This window comes from Ptychodera flava, chromosome 12 (genome assembly GCF_041260155.1).
Source record: "Ptychodera flava strain L36383 chromosome 12, AS_Pfla_20210202, whole genome shotgun sequence".
In the NCBI taxonomy this organism is placed as follows: Eukaryota; Metazoa; Hemichordata; class Enteropneusta; family Ptychoderidae; genus Ptychodera; species Ptychodera flava.
The window spans coordinates 16,478,918-16,494,915 of NC_091939.1; the positions used below are offsets into that span (position 1 = coordinate 16,478,918).

General features: G+C 37.3%; 1 protein-coding gene across 5 annotated transcripts in view; it reads left to right on the forward strand.

The window, feature by feature from the left end:
* LOC139145194 (TRAF-type zinc finger domain-containing protein 1-like) overlaps positions 1-15,998 on the forward strand; it is a 29,885-nt gene that overhangs the window by 6,336 nt on the left and 7,551 nt on the right. Inside the window, exons 3-12 of one of the 5 annotated variants that reach the window (XM_070716188.1) lie at positions 487-540; positions 4,665-5,196; positions 5,985-6,167; positions 7,394-7,473; positions 8,290-8,417; positions 8,899-9,010; positions 9,889-10,081; positions 11,221-11,343; positions 12,644-12,838; positions 14,212-14,452. In XM_070716188.1, the coding sequence (XP_070572289.1) occupies positions 487-540; positions 4,665-5,196; positions 5,985-6,167; positions 7,394-7,473; positions 8,290-8,417; positions 8,899-9,010; positions 9,889-10,081; positions 11,221-11,343; positions 12,644-12,838; positions 14,212-14,452 (1,841 nt within the window). Of the gene's footprint in view, positions 1-486; positions 541-4,664; positions 5,197-5,984; positions 6,168-7,393; positions 7,474-8,289; positions 8,418-8,871; positions 9,011-9,888; positions 10,082-11,220; positions 11,344-12,643; positions 12,839-14,211; positions 14,453-15,998 lie in introns of all 5 variants that reach the window. The other 4 variants (XM_070716187.1, XM_070716190.1, XM_070716186.1 and 1 more) reach the window with 4 other exon arrangements.

The window sequence follows — 15,998 nt, forward strand, 5'->3', positions numbered from 1 at the left end:
TAAGATAGGATCATTGTATAAAATATATAATATATAACCCCCCCCCCCCCCCCCCCCCCCCCCCCGATTCATGTAGGAGTATGAATGTATGTAACTCCATATTCCAATACAAAGGAATGACAACATGGTAATATAATGGACCTTTGTTGAAAGCTCTACTCTTGCCATTAGATTTACTCGGAGAAAATTGTTCCAAAACAAAACTGGGATTGGTAAATTTATTACTTCTATATAACGTCTGATGCAATTAATGTGAATTATTGTGTGATGCGGTTCAATTTCCCCCATGTTGCTCTCCTGAAGTTATTCGTCCAATCACTGTCACACAGAATGCAACTTTGTAGCATTTTACCAAGTAGAGACAGAAAGTAACATTTAGAAGATTGTCACATTCTTTGCTTGCAGTGGAAATGCATGCTTGCCCTTTCCCCGATATTGCAATCTATCAACCACAGCATTCATATATTTGCCTTGTTCACGCTTCAGGTAACATGCAAGTGTGGAGAGATCATGGAAAAACGCCTCCTAGAAGATCATGAGGTAGGCCTATGTACATGTTTGAGATTCTCAGCTTTTAATAGCCTTTTCATCGCTGGATCAATGGCACAACCATTTGGGATTTATTTTTTTGCAGAGTCGAGTTGGACCTTTAATAGTAGGGCAAAATTTGGATATGCACTATCTGAAGTCCCAGGTTTATTTTGTGAAACTTCTTTGCCCATCATTTTCTTAGTAAATGTATCTGCCCTTTGATCTTTTACACTTGTAAATCCATATAAGAAGGTCATTGTAAAATATCAAGATTTGGAATAATCAAATTTACATCCTTGTTTTTGCTAGTTTTCCCGTCCAAGTGATAATTAAAGCAGGGTAACATTATTAAGACGTATACATGACTGGCAGTTGTGACTTTGCTCAAAGGCTTGTCCAGTTTTACTCTTTTCAATGTTTAAACATCCTTACATCACTCATGAGAAGACACCCTTCAGGGTGTCAGACTTGCCCACTTCAGCTTCTTCTTGTGACTACTTAAAGTTTATCAAAGGTTACAAACAAGTCAGACAAAATGTCCACAAAGCACGCATACATCAACTTTCCTTCTCACACGCCAAAATGTCTGAAAAGATGCAATTGTAGACATGACATCATTTCTAAAATGAACAAAGTAAAATAAAGAAGCTAAATTGTCCAAAAGGTAGCTATTTAGACACAGGAACTTCAAGGGATTGTAGGCAATAGTATCAATGAAAGCATGCAAAATTTACCATTCATTATTCCAACATTAATGACAATTGCCTTACAAATAGCTTTCATGCCAATGCATTGTGTGAACTCTGTGACCAACAGAATATAGAATATTATATCATACCAGCATATTGATGGCGCAAATACAGCGATCTGATTGGTCGAGACGCGAAAAGAACCGTGGTACATTGGCGATATACCATGGCTGGCATACGCGCGAGCTCTCAGCTTGAGCAAAAATCCGTTTATGACATTCCACGCCAGAATTTCAATAATACTGTTATGATATAATAGCAATAAATCACACCCAGTGACGGTATACGACTCGATTTTGACCAGCTCACTTCATATATGCACTCACTATCGCTCGTGCATATATGTCGTGAACTGGTCAAAATCTCGTGGTATACCATCATGCATCGCTGGGTATGCTTTATTTCTTAAACATTACATGTAAATACACCAGCGAAATGATATTTTGTCATCATTTCATACATTGTTTTTATCATTATCACAAGTTCTTACAAACCTGAATAATGTCCTCAACCATGAACTACCATGAGATAACGTGTTTGTGTGTGTTTTTGTGTGTGTGTGTGTGTGTGTGTGTGTGTGTGTGTGTGTGTGTGTGTATTTGAATGCTTATTGAAATGTGTGTAAGTTGGAATTGATAACTAATTATGAAACTGATCAATAGCTTTCTTAAAAGTTCATAAACAAGAGTCCTCTGCCCAGCCACTAGTCACACTATGTAAATGGAAATGTGTCATTGTTTAACCAGGGTATGCCCCTTTGTCCCAAGTATGACCCTTTGCCGTGCTGTGCAGGTCAGCGGGGTTACAGCAATGCTTTGTAATACGACATGTCTTGTCACTCCCAAAGATGAAAGTGTTGTTCAGGTAATTTATCGCTCTGTTTGGGTTGGGTTTGTTTTTATTTACTGTGTAAATATGTTGCTTATTAGTTCACAGTTGATTTCACCAAACATAGAACATACAACTGCATGTAGATATTCCTACATGAATGGAGTTCACCTTTGTGTTTCCTTCTAAATTTCATATCATGAATAAATAACCAAATATTGTTATGGTGCTCTCTGATGAGAGAGAACATTTACCAAACCGTATTGAAACTTTTCTCCTAGCCCTCACATCTTCCAGAAAGATTGGAATACACTTAGGGGAACCAAAGTCAGAGTGTGCCATGAATTTCATTAAAACCTCTTGAAATTGGTGGCAGTACTTCAGTGGTAATGATATGGCTTAGCAAGTTTATGTATATTTGAAAGTACTGAGTGGTCCAAGTGTTTTTGCTAAGGTGATTACCTTGGCAGGGCTCTCCGCAATGAGATTTTGAGGGGTGGGGCACACCTCTGTATTTTGAGGATTCTATTCATATGTTAATAACAATGTAAAGGAATGCATTTGCACAACAAAAGAATATGCAAATTATATATTACTGTATTTTGTATCATCAGTCATAAAAAGATGAATCATATTGAAATCAGAAGTACAGATTGCAACATGTCTTCCTTTTTTGATTCCTTGCTGTCTCATTAGGTGTCAGTCACCTTTCTTGGGAGGGGGTATTCTGTCTTGACACCTGATTTTAAGTAGATAGGTAGAAACACCTCCATTGAAGTCGTCTTCAGTATTCAGTGCATGATGAATACAATTGTAACATATTGGAATGGTGTCATCTATTTTTGTACCAGCCCTAGGGGTTGCTGTGACATATTTAATATGCCAGGATACGGTTATAACACAGAACAATGAGTTGTGGAAATTGTCATGTCATGGTACATTAACAGAGATGGTAATTAGGATTGTCACATGTGTTGTATTGGAAAATGAAGACCGTAGCAGTTTACCAATGGAATAAAAGAATGACAAACCCAATTGATAATTCTGTTGTCGTCTATATCCTGCCAATTGTATTGACAAAGTTGAAACGTACACCTGTTTTGTACTGCATTGTCAGATCTTAAATGCTATTTATAACATTTGGTGCTATTTTTACAAGGAAGAAATGCCCTCATCATTGAGTTTATAAATGGTACTGTAAAAATGCAAATTGGTTTTCTCTTTGTATTGTTCGCCAGTATTTCAAATTGTGTTCATTTTTGTTGAGTGAATCTGCCACAAGCAGGCAACTATAATCATAAGTAAAAGTATGAAATCATTTTGATGATATCTGTCATATTTCCTATAAAGACCTGTATTTTCTATCACAGTCTCCACATGTGTTTCTACCAACTGTCACCTCTCCCTTTACTCACTGACAAGGAAAATGTTTCTCCTTGTCTGTGCTTTACTTAACATAATTGCAACCTCTTATTACAACTTCTGCAGGGCCTAAGGGATGTTTTTATATGTATACATGTATTTTGACTGATTTTTTTCATAATTTTGGTCAACTAAATGGGTTGATGATTTTATGAAGATTTTCAGTTCATGTCTTGATAGTGACAAAAATACAATTTGAAGAAAAAGATCAGTAGTCAAGCACATGAAATTACCTATGAGAAGGCAAAACATAACTTAATAAATAAATAGTATAATTGGTACACTCATACACACCGTATCTGTACCACATATGTTCTTTGTTGTCTGAAAAGAAAAAGTGTTTTCTGCAAAGCTAGAAAAATGAAATGAAAATCATAGACATTTGCACTTTCAGTTGAATTGCAACACAGTTGCCATGACTATGCTATATTTTAGGGAAAAAATCCTTTTTAAGTTTCAAAAATAGTTATTCGGAACATGTCAATATGCAAATCTTCAAAGTACATATGGTTTCCAGTGGGAGGGATAGATTTCACTGTTAGCTGGAAAAACCACTGCGTGTTGGTTTTGATATACTGGTACAGTAGTCCTTCATTGCAAGGAGAAAAAATGATAAAAGTGTTCTATAGTTTGATACTTGGGTTAACCTGTACACACCCAGTTTCCTGTAAACAGATCCACAATCACCTACGATAACAATTGATTTGGGCCAAACCATTTTGGTGAAAGGGTTAACTCTCTGTGAGATTTCTGAAAGTGATTTACTCTGACATTCGTCTTTAGGGAAAATTACTTTATAGCCATGTCCTTATTACATTAGACAGAGGGATATTTCTTATTTTAAATTTGGAGTGTACACAGCCCTCATTAATGCAAGTGTTTACCCTGAATTGTATACCCTGAATGGGTGAGAGCTCGTGTTCCCTGACATGATGGATCATAGGTAAAGTACTATTAGGGAGGGTTGGCTGTTATACTCGAATCAAAGCAGAATTTTTGAAGCAATGGTTGACTGAATTATAAGGAGCATTCAGAGAGTGAAAATATTAAAACAATGACATGGCCACTGGTAAGAATATGTCCGCAATTGTTAGAAAGGAACTTGGTGATAATTTCCTCATCTTCCATTTGCAGGCCACAGACTGTACCAGCCGGAAAGTCCTGTGTGAATTCTGTGAGCTCGAGATGGCATACAGTGAACTGTCCAACCACCAGGATTTTTGTGGCACTCGCACGGAGCCTTGCACCAACTGTGGCCGTTACATCATGCTGAAGGATTTGCAGAGGCATGAGGACAGCCTTTGTCAGTACCCAGAAGTAAAACCTAGTCCGCCCAAAAACGTTTCCAGGAGTGTGGACTACTACCCCGATGAATTCACGATGGACTTTGGCCCGTACTCAATGTACAATCCATATGCCGATCCAAGCGGCAGCATTCACAATGAATTTAGGACTAAACCAAGAGAGCCAAAACCCAGTAATTTGCGGTCGCAGCCCGGCCGAAGCGGTCAACCGGCGAGAAGTAGACCCAGTGTTCCTCTCACCAGCTCACCAAACAACCTGAAAAAGACAACGTCAAGGAAGACGGTACCGGTTCCCAGGACTCAGAACAGAACACATGCAAGCGAAACAAAAAATTTCAGTCAAAGACCAAAGAATCAGCCAGGTCAGTATTCATGTCATGAAGTTAGTATCACAAACATTGCAGGCTTATGCACTTTTCATTATCTCCTGTTCAATATCATCAGACGGAATAACCATATGAATCGTCTGTACAATGTCAACTCTACCGCAGGAGGATGGCCCCAAAATGTGATTGTAAGTTTGTTACAAAACATAGCATCACGGGTGCAAAATTTGCTGTTGCCAACAGCAAGTCTAACAGTTTTTTTCTTAATACACATTGCTTTGTCACAGAACCTAGTGGTGCTATCTTTTTACATGTAATATTTATTCTTACCTTCAGAACATCGTTTTGTCAAAGTACCATTTTTACAATTCTTGTAAGAATAATATTTGAAAGCCCTTTTAAAATTTTCAAACAAACATTAATTTTTGCGAACCAAATGATGGAGTTCTGAGATCGTGAATAAGCCCTAAGATATTATAGAGGCATGGCTGTTTCATCTTTACAGAATCACTGTATAACTGATCAGTCAAGGATGCGAATGGAAGTATTTTGTTCAGTCCCTTTGAATTGGATCACCACAAAGAGTGAAAAATCTCTTCAAAGTTCAACAAAAATTGTTTTCATTGCACGATGTTTGGCCTTGATACTGATCAGTTGGTATTAATCTTCACTGAAATTTTGATAAAATACTGCATTACTTTAAGTGGTATTAAAAAATAAAGTTTTCTCATAAATAAATGTTGTTGAATCAAAGCAATTGCTTTACTGTAACACCAAAATAAAATTATATAACTCCCCATGTACTATTTTTCTCTCTGTGCTAGTTATGCCAACAAACGATGAAGAAGCAGACAGGATATTGGCCATGCATCTTGCACATGACCTTACATCTTTCGATGATGTGGACAGTCTCATAGAATCAGCCAATCAGATTCCAGATCCTCCGAAGCCATCACTGTTTCATTCGAGGTTGACCTCCAGAGGGCCTCCCATATCACTTCCAGATTGTAAGCAGATTATTATCCTGTTTGATATTTCTCATTCTGTGTTTAAGATGCCATATTTGTTCCTATTTTCACAACTACACACAGGCACACACACACACACACACACACACACACACACAAAGTAATTTGTGTTGTGATCTCATTAATAGATAACTTGCATGGCAATTAGAACTCTGTTAATCCTGATATGGCTCTGGCCTTTATGTAATGCACTCCAGTTATCGCTTCCTATCCACTCAAGAGTGATGACTGCTTGCTAGGATGGTGATTTTACACCAAATGTTTCAAACTAACAAGCTACACAGTAGCTTTGAGCTACACAGTAGCTTGGACTACGGTACCATATATTTCTCATAAGTCTGTTGTGATGAGTTCATTGACTAGGGAGGATTATTTTTTTAAAAGAAATTCCTGATGATATTAAAGCCCCAATAGCTGCAAATGTTTAATTAACCGATCTCAAAATATCCTCAGTTTTCCAAGAGTATTCTTTGAAGGAGACCCATTAAAGACTGAAAAAGTGTATAACACTGTCATAAGTGTCGAAAGTGGCATGTAAATTCAAACATTTTAACATCATTTTAGATTTTCTGCTATTTTCAAAAACTAATCATACGACAGAAAAAATAAAGATTACAACAACAAAATGTTGATCATCGTGTGTTGTGCATTCAAGAAAATGGTATCATGCTTGTTTCTGGTATGATCACGATGTGTATATGCAGTAAATACTGTTTTTTGTATTTTCCCACGAGGGCGCCATTTTATGGGTGCGGCACCCGTTTATTATTCAGCCTGTTAAAACATGTAAGCGTGATCCAAATCTGCAAACAGTAATACTTCGATACACGTCCTTCAGTAAGCACATTTAAATGAGCCAACTTTGGTTTGAATATAAAATCATGAAAATAATGCATAAAATTAGCAGCTATTGGGGCTTTAAGTACTCATTTTCTGTTTGAGAACTCATTGCATGGGCACTGTCACTGATGCTGAAGTATTGATTGGGTCATATATGTACAGCACTCGCTCCTCTGATCAACGTAAATCTGTCAGTCAGATTGGGACAGGAGATATTGCACACAGACAGATACAAAGAACAGTTGATTCATTCTAATCAAATTACACAGGCCAATGTTAGATATATCAGCAAACACGCTATCCAAATTCCAGCTACCATTACCTTTTTACCTACAAGAACATTTTCTTGAAATGATTCTGCATAGATGACAGTGACGATGAAGAAGCTCTGCCGTGTGAATTTTGCGGTGATCTGTTCCCAAGTGATGTGCTCCAGTTTCATCAGGTACATTGTATAGTATCTTTTGTATCAATATCTCAGCCTCTCCTTTGCACCTTTTTACCTTCCATTTGCCTTCCTTATCATGGTATGGGGAGCTGTCAGGAACAGTCAGTGTCCTACCATGTCATTTGACGACAGAATAATATTATGTGACTTATCTCATTGATTACTTCAAGAAAGTACCAAATTTGGTAGTAGAACACCAAAGATTTGGCCATCACCCTCTTAAAGATGAGTACAACACTGCAAATATACTTGTCGAATTTACAAAGTATCTTATAGGCACGTTATGGTTTTACTCTTTGAGCAGTTAAAAATGTATACTGAAGTTTTATTCAACTTAACACATCCACTGAAAGTACAAAATGTTTCTTCTGTTATTAAAACAGTATCAGGGGGGATACATATTACATGTTACATGTGAAGTTAACTGTTTTCCACATAAATGTTTTTCAACATTTATGTAATTCAGCCAAAAAATTTGTGTGTGACGAACATTAAAACTCCCAAGTATTGACCTGTTTTGTATTAACCCTTTAGTGCAGTAATTTTTCCCACCTAAATTTTAGTGCAACATTTTACCAATTTTTATGAATTTTTCAGTAATTCTTTTGATAGTTTTTGATTAAATGGACATTACTATTCAATAGCTACAGTTTTGATCAAAATTTTGGGAAAAAATATGAAAAAATAATAATTGTCTGGATCTGAAAAAAATATTGTCTGGATTTATATTTTATGAAGGCAACAAAAATTGACTGTGGCACTCAGAGGGTTAACTGGTGCTTATTATACATTTTATTTGCTTCATGTCTGCAGTCTTCATGCCAAGAACCTGCTCAGAGCAGTCCTACCAACAACAGTGTGCCAATATCACCAACCAGTAGAAGTCATCTCTTTCAGCCGGAGATAGTTGATAATCTAGGCTATGGCAATTCTCCACCCAGGTAAGAACAAGATCAGTCATGTAGTCACGTTTTCAGCTCTCCTACCATGAACTCCAATAATGTTGATGGATGAAAAATGTTTTCACTTGTAGTGAAGCACTATTTAATGGATTTAACTAGAAAATGATCAGAAATAAACACAGCCTTGGTGAAGTAACACAGCCTTGGTGAAGTATAGTCGTTTCAAGGGTATATGGAACATATAGACTGAAACAGAAAGGGTTTGATGCCGTAACCCTGTAAAACAACTTCACGTTGAACCAAAGTCTCCTGGTGTAAAAAATTAACTTTTACTTTTTATGTGATTATGTGCAGAGACCTCAATCATTCTCTGTACACATGAAAATGAAACGTAGCCCCATCTGGTGTAGTCTTCTAGATGACTCGCACTTTCAAAAGTGTCGGATAAAATGCAACAATAATTGACTTTCTGCTTTGTAATCTTGATCAGCAGTGGTTCACGTGTCCATTCTCTCAGCAGGGATCATCCGACCTATGATGAATATGTTGAGGAAGACACAGGAGATATGCTTTTCCTTCCGTGTGAATTCTGCGAGGAGTTGCTGCCGGCTGACTCCCTGGTACAACACCAGGTAAATCATTTCCTGTTCTCAAGGCTTTCAGAATCTTTTATTTCAGAGAAAATTATTTCAGCACTGTCTCAGATGATATTCAATTTATCTGCAACTTCCAGCAAGCTGGGTCATATTTGAGAAATTCCCCAGTCAAAAATATCAAAAAAAAATATCACACACTCTTATGATGAATGTCTCACATTATGGTGATTTTGCCAAAGTTCCATTCTCTGGTGATCAGTAGCAGTCAGCATGTACTCATCCATAATTCATGAACATTTTAGCGGAGAGGCAACAGACAGAACCGCTCGGCCAAATCCCCACTCTCAAAAAGAGTGGTTCAATAACTGGGCTAAGTTGATACATTTTTTTGACTGGGAGAATTGTTGATGCAAGGTGACCACAACACTAACTTGAAATGTTCAAAGAAGCTTGCAAATGACATATGCTGATCGTTGTGTGATCCTCGGCCCTGGCTTTACCTTCCAAGTTGTCCATCCATAGATTTAATAATTACATTGCCAGCTATCAATTGCTGTTTCCATCCATTTTGTCTGCATTATTGCAAAGATCTGATATTTGTCTCTTGAACATCATACAATCTTCTCTGAAATTTTCAGTCTCAAATCACTGTAGTCCAGTAAATTTCAGAGAGTTGAAACCTTTTTTTTTTCGGGGGGGGGGGGACTGAAGATTAGTGGATGCATCTTTTAGTGCGAACTAAAACAGATTTTCTTAGGGGTCTAAATAATAAGTGATGGTGTGGGTGAACTCCCTAGGTTACCAAGAATTCAAACAGAATTTATGTGTCCTCTGATCTTCAGTCTTACCAGTGTTTATTTTTGGGTTTTTTTGTCGTGTGACATTAAACCAAACTGACATTGATTATTTCCAAGGCTGTCTGTGATGCTGACAGATGCAAGACGCCATGGCCAACACAGAACCAGGATCCATCGCCGCTCTCATCACCAGACACTGTCAGAACAAAGTCAAGACTGAAAGAGAGGAAACCACTGACAAACACAGGGTATGGATATCCTGGTAGGTCGTCAAGACGTCAGCAAGATCCAACCTTTGCATTTAGACCAGGTATGAGAACATTGAATACATGGACAGTTTCCAACAGGGAATTTTGAAGTACCTATTTGATTAAGAGGGAGTATGGAGATGCTACCCTGTAGTCTGATATAATTTCACCATGTACCTAGCAATTTAGATTCTGAATCTTTCATATGAATCAGCACATGATATTGAGCCTTGAACAAGACATTTGATGGACGCCTAGAATAGTAGAACCCATCCTTCTTGGTGTACAGGTATTCTCTTGTCTTCAGGCTTTTTTGATTATAATCAAATTAAACATCCCCTAGGACACTGTTGTTTTATAATATGGCACACTGTTGATCAGTATTCTACAGTTTGCAGGGACAGTGCATCCCTTGTTGCTTCCCATTCAGTAATTCTGGAGTAATTAACATTGAAATAAGCAGCCCTACTTTTGACAAAAATGATTAGAACTTGTGGATACAGTATTGCTCACAATAGTTTTCTGTAAAATAGAAGAACAGTCAAAAATTAATTGAAAAAGGTTTCAACTGTAGTGGCATTTTAGGATTCATTGTAATCATGGTGTGGGCTTTATTATTACTGGATTCACAAAAGCAAGTACATGATTTGTCATCAGTGCTATTGCATCTTCAATGTCAACAGATTACAAGTTCTTTCCAAAGCTTTCATATTTCTCCCCTATTTTAATTATCTTGATTTTAAGATAGTTCATGCCTTGAAATACATTGAAAGACTTATGCCAAAACTTTCCTCAATGAAACTTTCAATCATTCCCTTTTGCAAGCAGTGGTGACTGTACAACATTTGGTACAAAAGAAACAAATGATCCAATATTGACTGACACTTAAAATTCAAAATGGCGGTCATCCCTGCTGCATCATAGGGAAAAAAATTTTAATTTTCACAAAAGAAGGCAAAAAAAAAATTGTTTACTCAATGAGCTTCAAAATAAGCTCCCACAAATGGTAGTATAGATAACTTTTGAGAGTCAAAATATCTGTTCCCAAGGTGCTATCCCAAGCTGCCTTTGACCGTAGGGGTTTAAGATAAAAGCATTATAGCATGAACTTTATTGAAATTACTGAACACACACTGTTACTGTGGCTGCAGTCACTCAAAAGACACTTGTCATAATGCATCTATTTCCTTTTCTTATCCAGATGAGGATAGGTCCCCAAAGCAGAAGGATTTTCCAAGGAAAACTAATCCTTTACCGAGTACAAATCCCCCATATGGAAGCAGATATTCCATGCAGAGTAAAACAAAGCAAAAAAATCCTGTCGGTGAGTAAAATCTATTACCAAATGTATGAAAAGTTGCTCGGTTCAACAGTATTGGTTCTAATGTTAAGAGAATAGTTAGATTGATGACCGATTTGCAGTAGCAGAAGGTGATAGCTGATTGGTAGAGTGTGATTATTCATACCAACTTAAGGAGTCAGAAACCATGGCTATTGTGTAGATGCAGCTGATTGGCTGATTTGAAATGATTCATCATCAATGATATTCAGCCAACCAATAAGCCACAAGCTTCCAAGACACTACACCTTTCCATAATAGTGTAGTGATGCAGCAGGCAGCAACAACACTTTAAGAATTTTCTATTTTATTGTGAAAGTGCCTCTAATCAGACATTCACGCTCATCTAATTAATCAATCAATCATTCACTGATAATTCTTGAATGTGAAATTTTATCACAAGTCAGAATCAATCCAAGGTCAACATCCTTCTTTTCATCTTCATGTATCTTGTACATATTCATTTCTTACTTTTCCAACAATTCTGAATTGCAAGAAGACATTGATCATCAGTGCTACATAGTGCATGATATGAGATACATGAATTTTCCCATTGATACTGATTTGTCATATCTTGATTTACGTACTTAATATGCATGAATACAATTTGCATTAATGAATACTAATGTGTTGTGCTTTGAGCATTAGATGATAGGTACCATAGAACTACCAATAAACTTGTTCAAAAGGCAATGAAACCTTCACAGAAAATGGGCTTTATTGGTTGGTTTTGATTATCAGGTATCAATTGAATCAACCGTATGCTTGTAGGCCTTTCTTCTTTACTGCTGCCATATCAGCTGTAACTTTGGATTTCTAGTACATTCTTTTACTGTCTGTAAATTAGAGGTTCTTGTTCCTCCCCCAAAATCATGTTGAAAAGCTAAGTCTTTGTCCTGTCAAAACAACCTGCACTTGTATAATGCCATATCTGAATTTAACTCCGTATTAGAATTTATTTGCCAACACTATCTATCCATATTGTTTACATTGGGAAAGCTTTTACTTTTTAGTTTAACCTGTTCACCCCATTTCCCTGTAAACAGGTTCATACTCACCAGTGATGCCAACAGGTTTAGGCCAAACCATGGTGGTTAAAGGGTTAAAAATACATAGGGGGAGAAGAATAAGAAAACATTTCCTTTATCATGATCCCTCTATCATGGTGATGGACAGCGCTTTTATCAAACAAAAATTATGAAAATATTGTTAAAAGTAATGGCTGTAGTACCTTTGATGAAATTACAGATATTAAAGTCTTTATTCATTCATTGCTTTGTCATAGGTCCATTCCACCCTGCTTCAAAAGCACGCCTGAAAAGCGCTGAGAGAACTCGTAAAACATTAGACGATTTGCTTGCAGATGAAAACGTCAACACAGATGAGCTCTTGGAGCACATGGGTAGGCAGAGTGCGTATGGCAGAGAGAACAAAGACCAAATGGGTATGGACAATGGCTATTGGGACAGACAATACCAAGGTAATACGTTAAACCTAGAATTCGAAGGGCCACGGGACAAAGAAACCCACTTTTGCAAAGGCACATAGAAATACGTGTATTTCACGTTTCTTCTCGTGGGTTTGTTTGTACCACCATTACATGATCTTTTTGGCATACTGAGTCTGTAGAAGATCCCATGTTCTTTTTATTCCGGAGTCAAACCATTACAGCAGAAAGCAGACAACAAAATGTTGGAGATCACAAAATTGATAAGTCCCCATTGGTATCTTAGCAGTGTTCCCATCTTTCTAGGAAAACAGTGAGGAACTTACACTCATGGTTTACGATTGTGTTATATTTTGTCAAGCTCCATGCACTTCCCAGATATTACACGCTATTCAACTTGGGAGAATAATCTGCAGCGATATGTTACAGCATTATGGTACAAATAATACATGTATAATCGCTATATGGAATGTAAATAAATGAATAACACCCAGGATCGTTATTATAAACATTTTAGTAAGTAAAAATGCATGTTTTTGCTGTGGTCGACAATTATGAGAATGTTTTTGTCCACAGAGCAAGGGATTTTGACAATACATTTACATCTTGTAATTTGCTGCAGTGTGGGAAATAATTTTTGTACAGTTTCATGTTCCAAACGGAGCTGTTTGTATATTAGCACATTGCAGACCCACAGTCTCTTCATGTTGTTAATCTCTCTTTAACGGTACCACACAACACAAAACAGTACAGTACAATATCACACAGTACAACACAGTACAATTGAATACAATACCCTATGTTGTCCCGATCTTGCCAGATAACAATAGTGACAGTGTCAACTTGGAAAGACAAAACAAGCAAGAGCAGTAAAACATACCAAAGAGAAACAAGAGACAAGTGGAAATATGAATGCAATAGCATTAAAGGGAAAAATTAGTCAATAAAAATGTGAAAGTACATGTAACAAAATACCCTTTGAGAGCCGTAATTAATCCCAGGACACTTTTAGTACAACATTTTACCGATTTATAGAAATTGTTCTCTATTTTGTTTTGATTTTTAGACCAAATGGACAAAACTTTTTCTTGAATAGAGTTTTTGGTCAAAATTTTAGGGAAAATCTGAAAAAAATTATGTGGATTTGAAAAAAATTGTATGTGTTGTATTTTGTAAAGGTGACATAAATTGACTTCGGCACTCAAAGGGTTAAATCAGCAATTAAAAAGCATCTGTTGCCCCATTTAAAAAACCATGCTTTGCACTATTTGTTTTTCCAAGAAGATAACAACTTTTAATTGGTGGCCAAGATGGCAATAATATTTGTTGACTATTACTGTTTACTATTACTTACTATACTATTAAATTTTCTTTCTGGTATATTTTTTATTTTTTCCTGCCTGCAGATTCCAGAAGGTCTCATGAAACCCAATACCCGGAAGACCCAGGCCTTGATGAGTTTGATATTTTCTTGAACTCACAGAAGGAAAGTCACGCCGCCAACTCACACAGCAGAAGAGGTCGTCAGGATGAAGAGGATGATATGCCCATGGGATACGAAGCCAGCTTAATTTCAAATTCCCAGAAAACCAAACCAGCCAACAGACAGGGAAGGGCAAATCCTCATGCCCGTACTTCAAAATCCAAGTAAGCATCACACCACTCATATTGTTCATCTTATCTCTTTGGTTTGTACATTGGAAAAGGTACCGCAGTTCATTGTGATTCATATAATGGTTAGGCCCTCTTGGATTAACCTGTTCACCCCCACTTTCCTGTAAACAGGTCCACAATCACCATTATTAGTCCCCACGGACACCGTCCGGGGGGACTTATAGGTTTGGTCATGTCCGTGCGTGTGTGCGTGCGTCCGTGCGTCCGTGCGTGCGTGCGTGCGTGCGTCCGTCCGTTCACGCAGATATCTCAGAGATGCCTGAAGCGATTTCATTCAAACTTGGTACAAGGATTACTTCATATGTCATACAGATGCACGTCGATTTGTTTTGTGATACGATCCAATATGGCTGCCAGGCGGCCATTTTATTACGATTTTTTCATGTACAGAGCCATAATTCAGGCATGTTTCAACTGATTTTATTCAAAGTTGGTACAAGGACATTGACCAGTGTCATAGATATGCACGTCGATTCTTTTTGTGATACGATCCAATATGGCCGCCGTGCGGCCATTTTGTTACGATTTTTTCATGTACAGAGGCATAACTCAGGCATATCTCAACCAATTTCATTCAAAATTGGTACAAGGACATTGACCTTTGTCATAGTTATGCACATCAATTTGTTTTGTGATACGATCCAATATGGCTGCCAGGCGGCCATTTTATTACGATTTTTTCATGTACAGAGCCATAACTCAGGCATGTTTCTACAGATTTTATTCAAAGTTGGTACAAGGATATTGACCAATGTCATAGCTATGCACATCAATTTGTTTTGTGATACGATCCAATATGGCCGCCAGGCGGCCATTTTGTTACGATTGTTTCATGTACAGAGCCATAACTCAGGCATATCTCAACCAATTTCATTCAAAATTGGTACAAGGACATTGACCTATGTCATACATATGCACGTCAATTTGTTATGTGATACGATCCAATATGGCCGCCAGGCGGCCATTTTATTACGATTTTTTCATGTACAGAGCCATACAACTCAGGCATGTTTCTACAGATTTTATTCAAAGTTGGTACAAGGACATTGACCAATGTCATAGCTATGCACATCAATTTGTTTTGTGATACGATCCAATATGGCTGCCGTGCGCCCATTTTGTTACGATTGTTTCATGTACAGAGCCATAACTCAGGCATATCTCAACCAATTTCATTCAAAATTGGTACAAGGACATTGACCTATGTCATACATATGCACATTGATTTGTTTTGTGATACGATCCAATATGGCCGCCAGCAGGCGGCCATTTCATTACGATTTTTTCATGTACAGAGTCATAACTCAGGCATGTTTCTACAGATTTTATTCAAAGTTGGTACAAGGACATTGACCAATGTCATAGCTATACACATCAATTTGTTTTGTGATACGATCCAATATGGCCGCCTTGCGGCCATTTTGTTACGATTTTTTCATGTACAGAGCCATAACTCAGGCATATCTCAACCAATTTTATTCAAACTTGGTACAAGGACATTGACCTATGTCATACATAT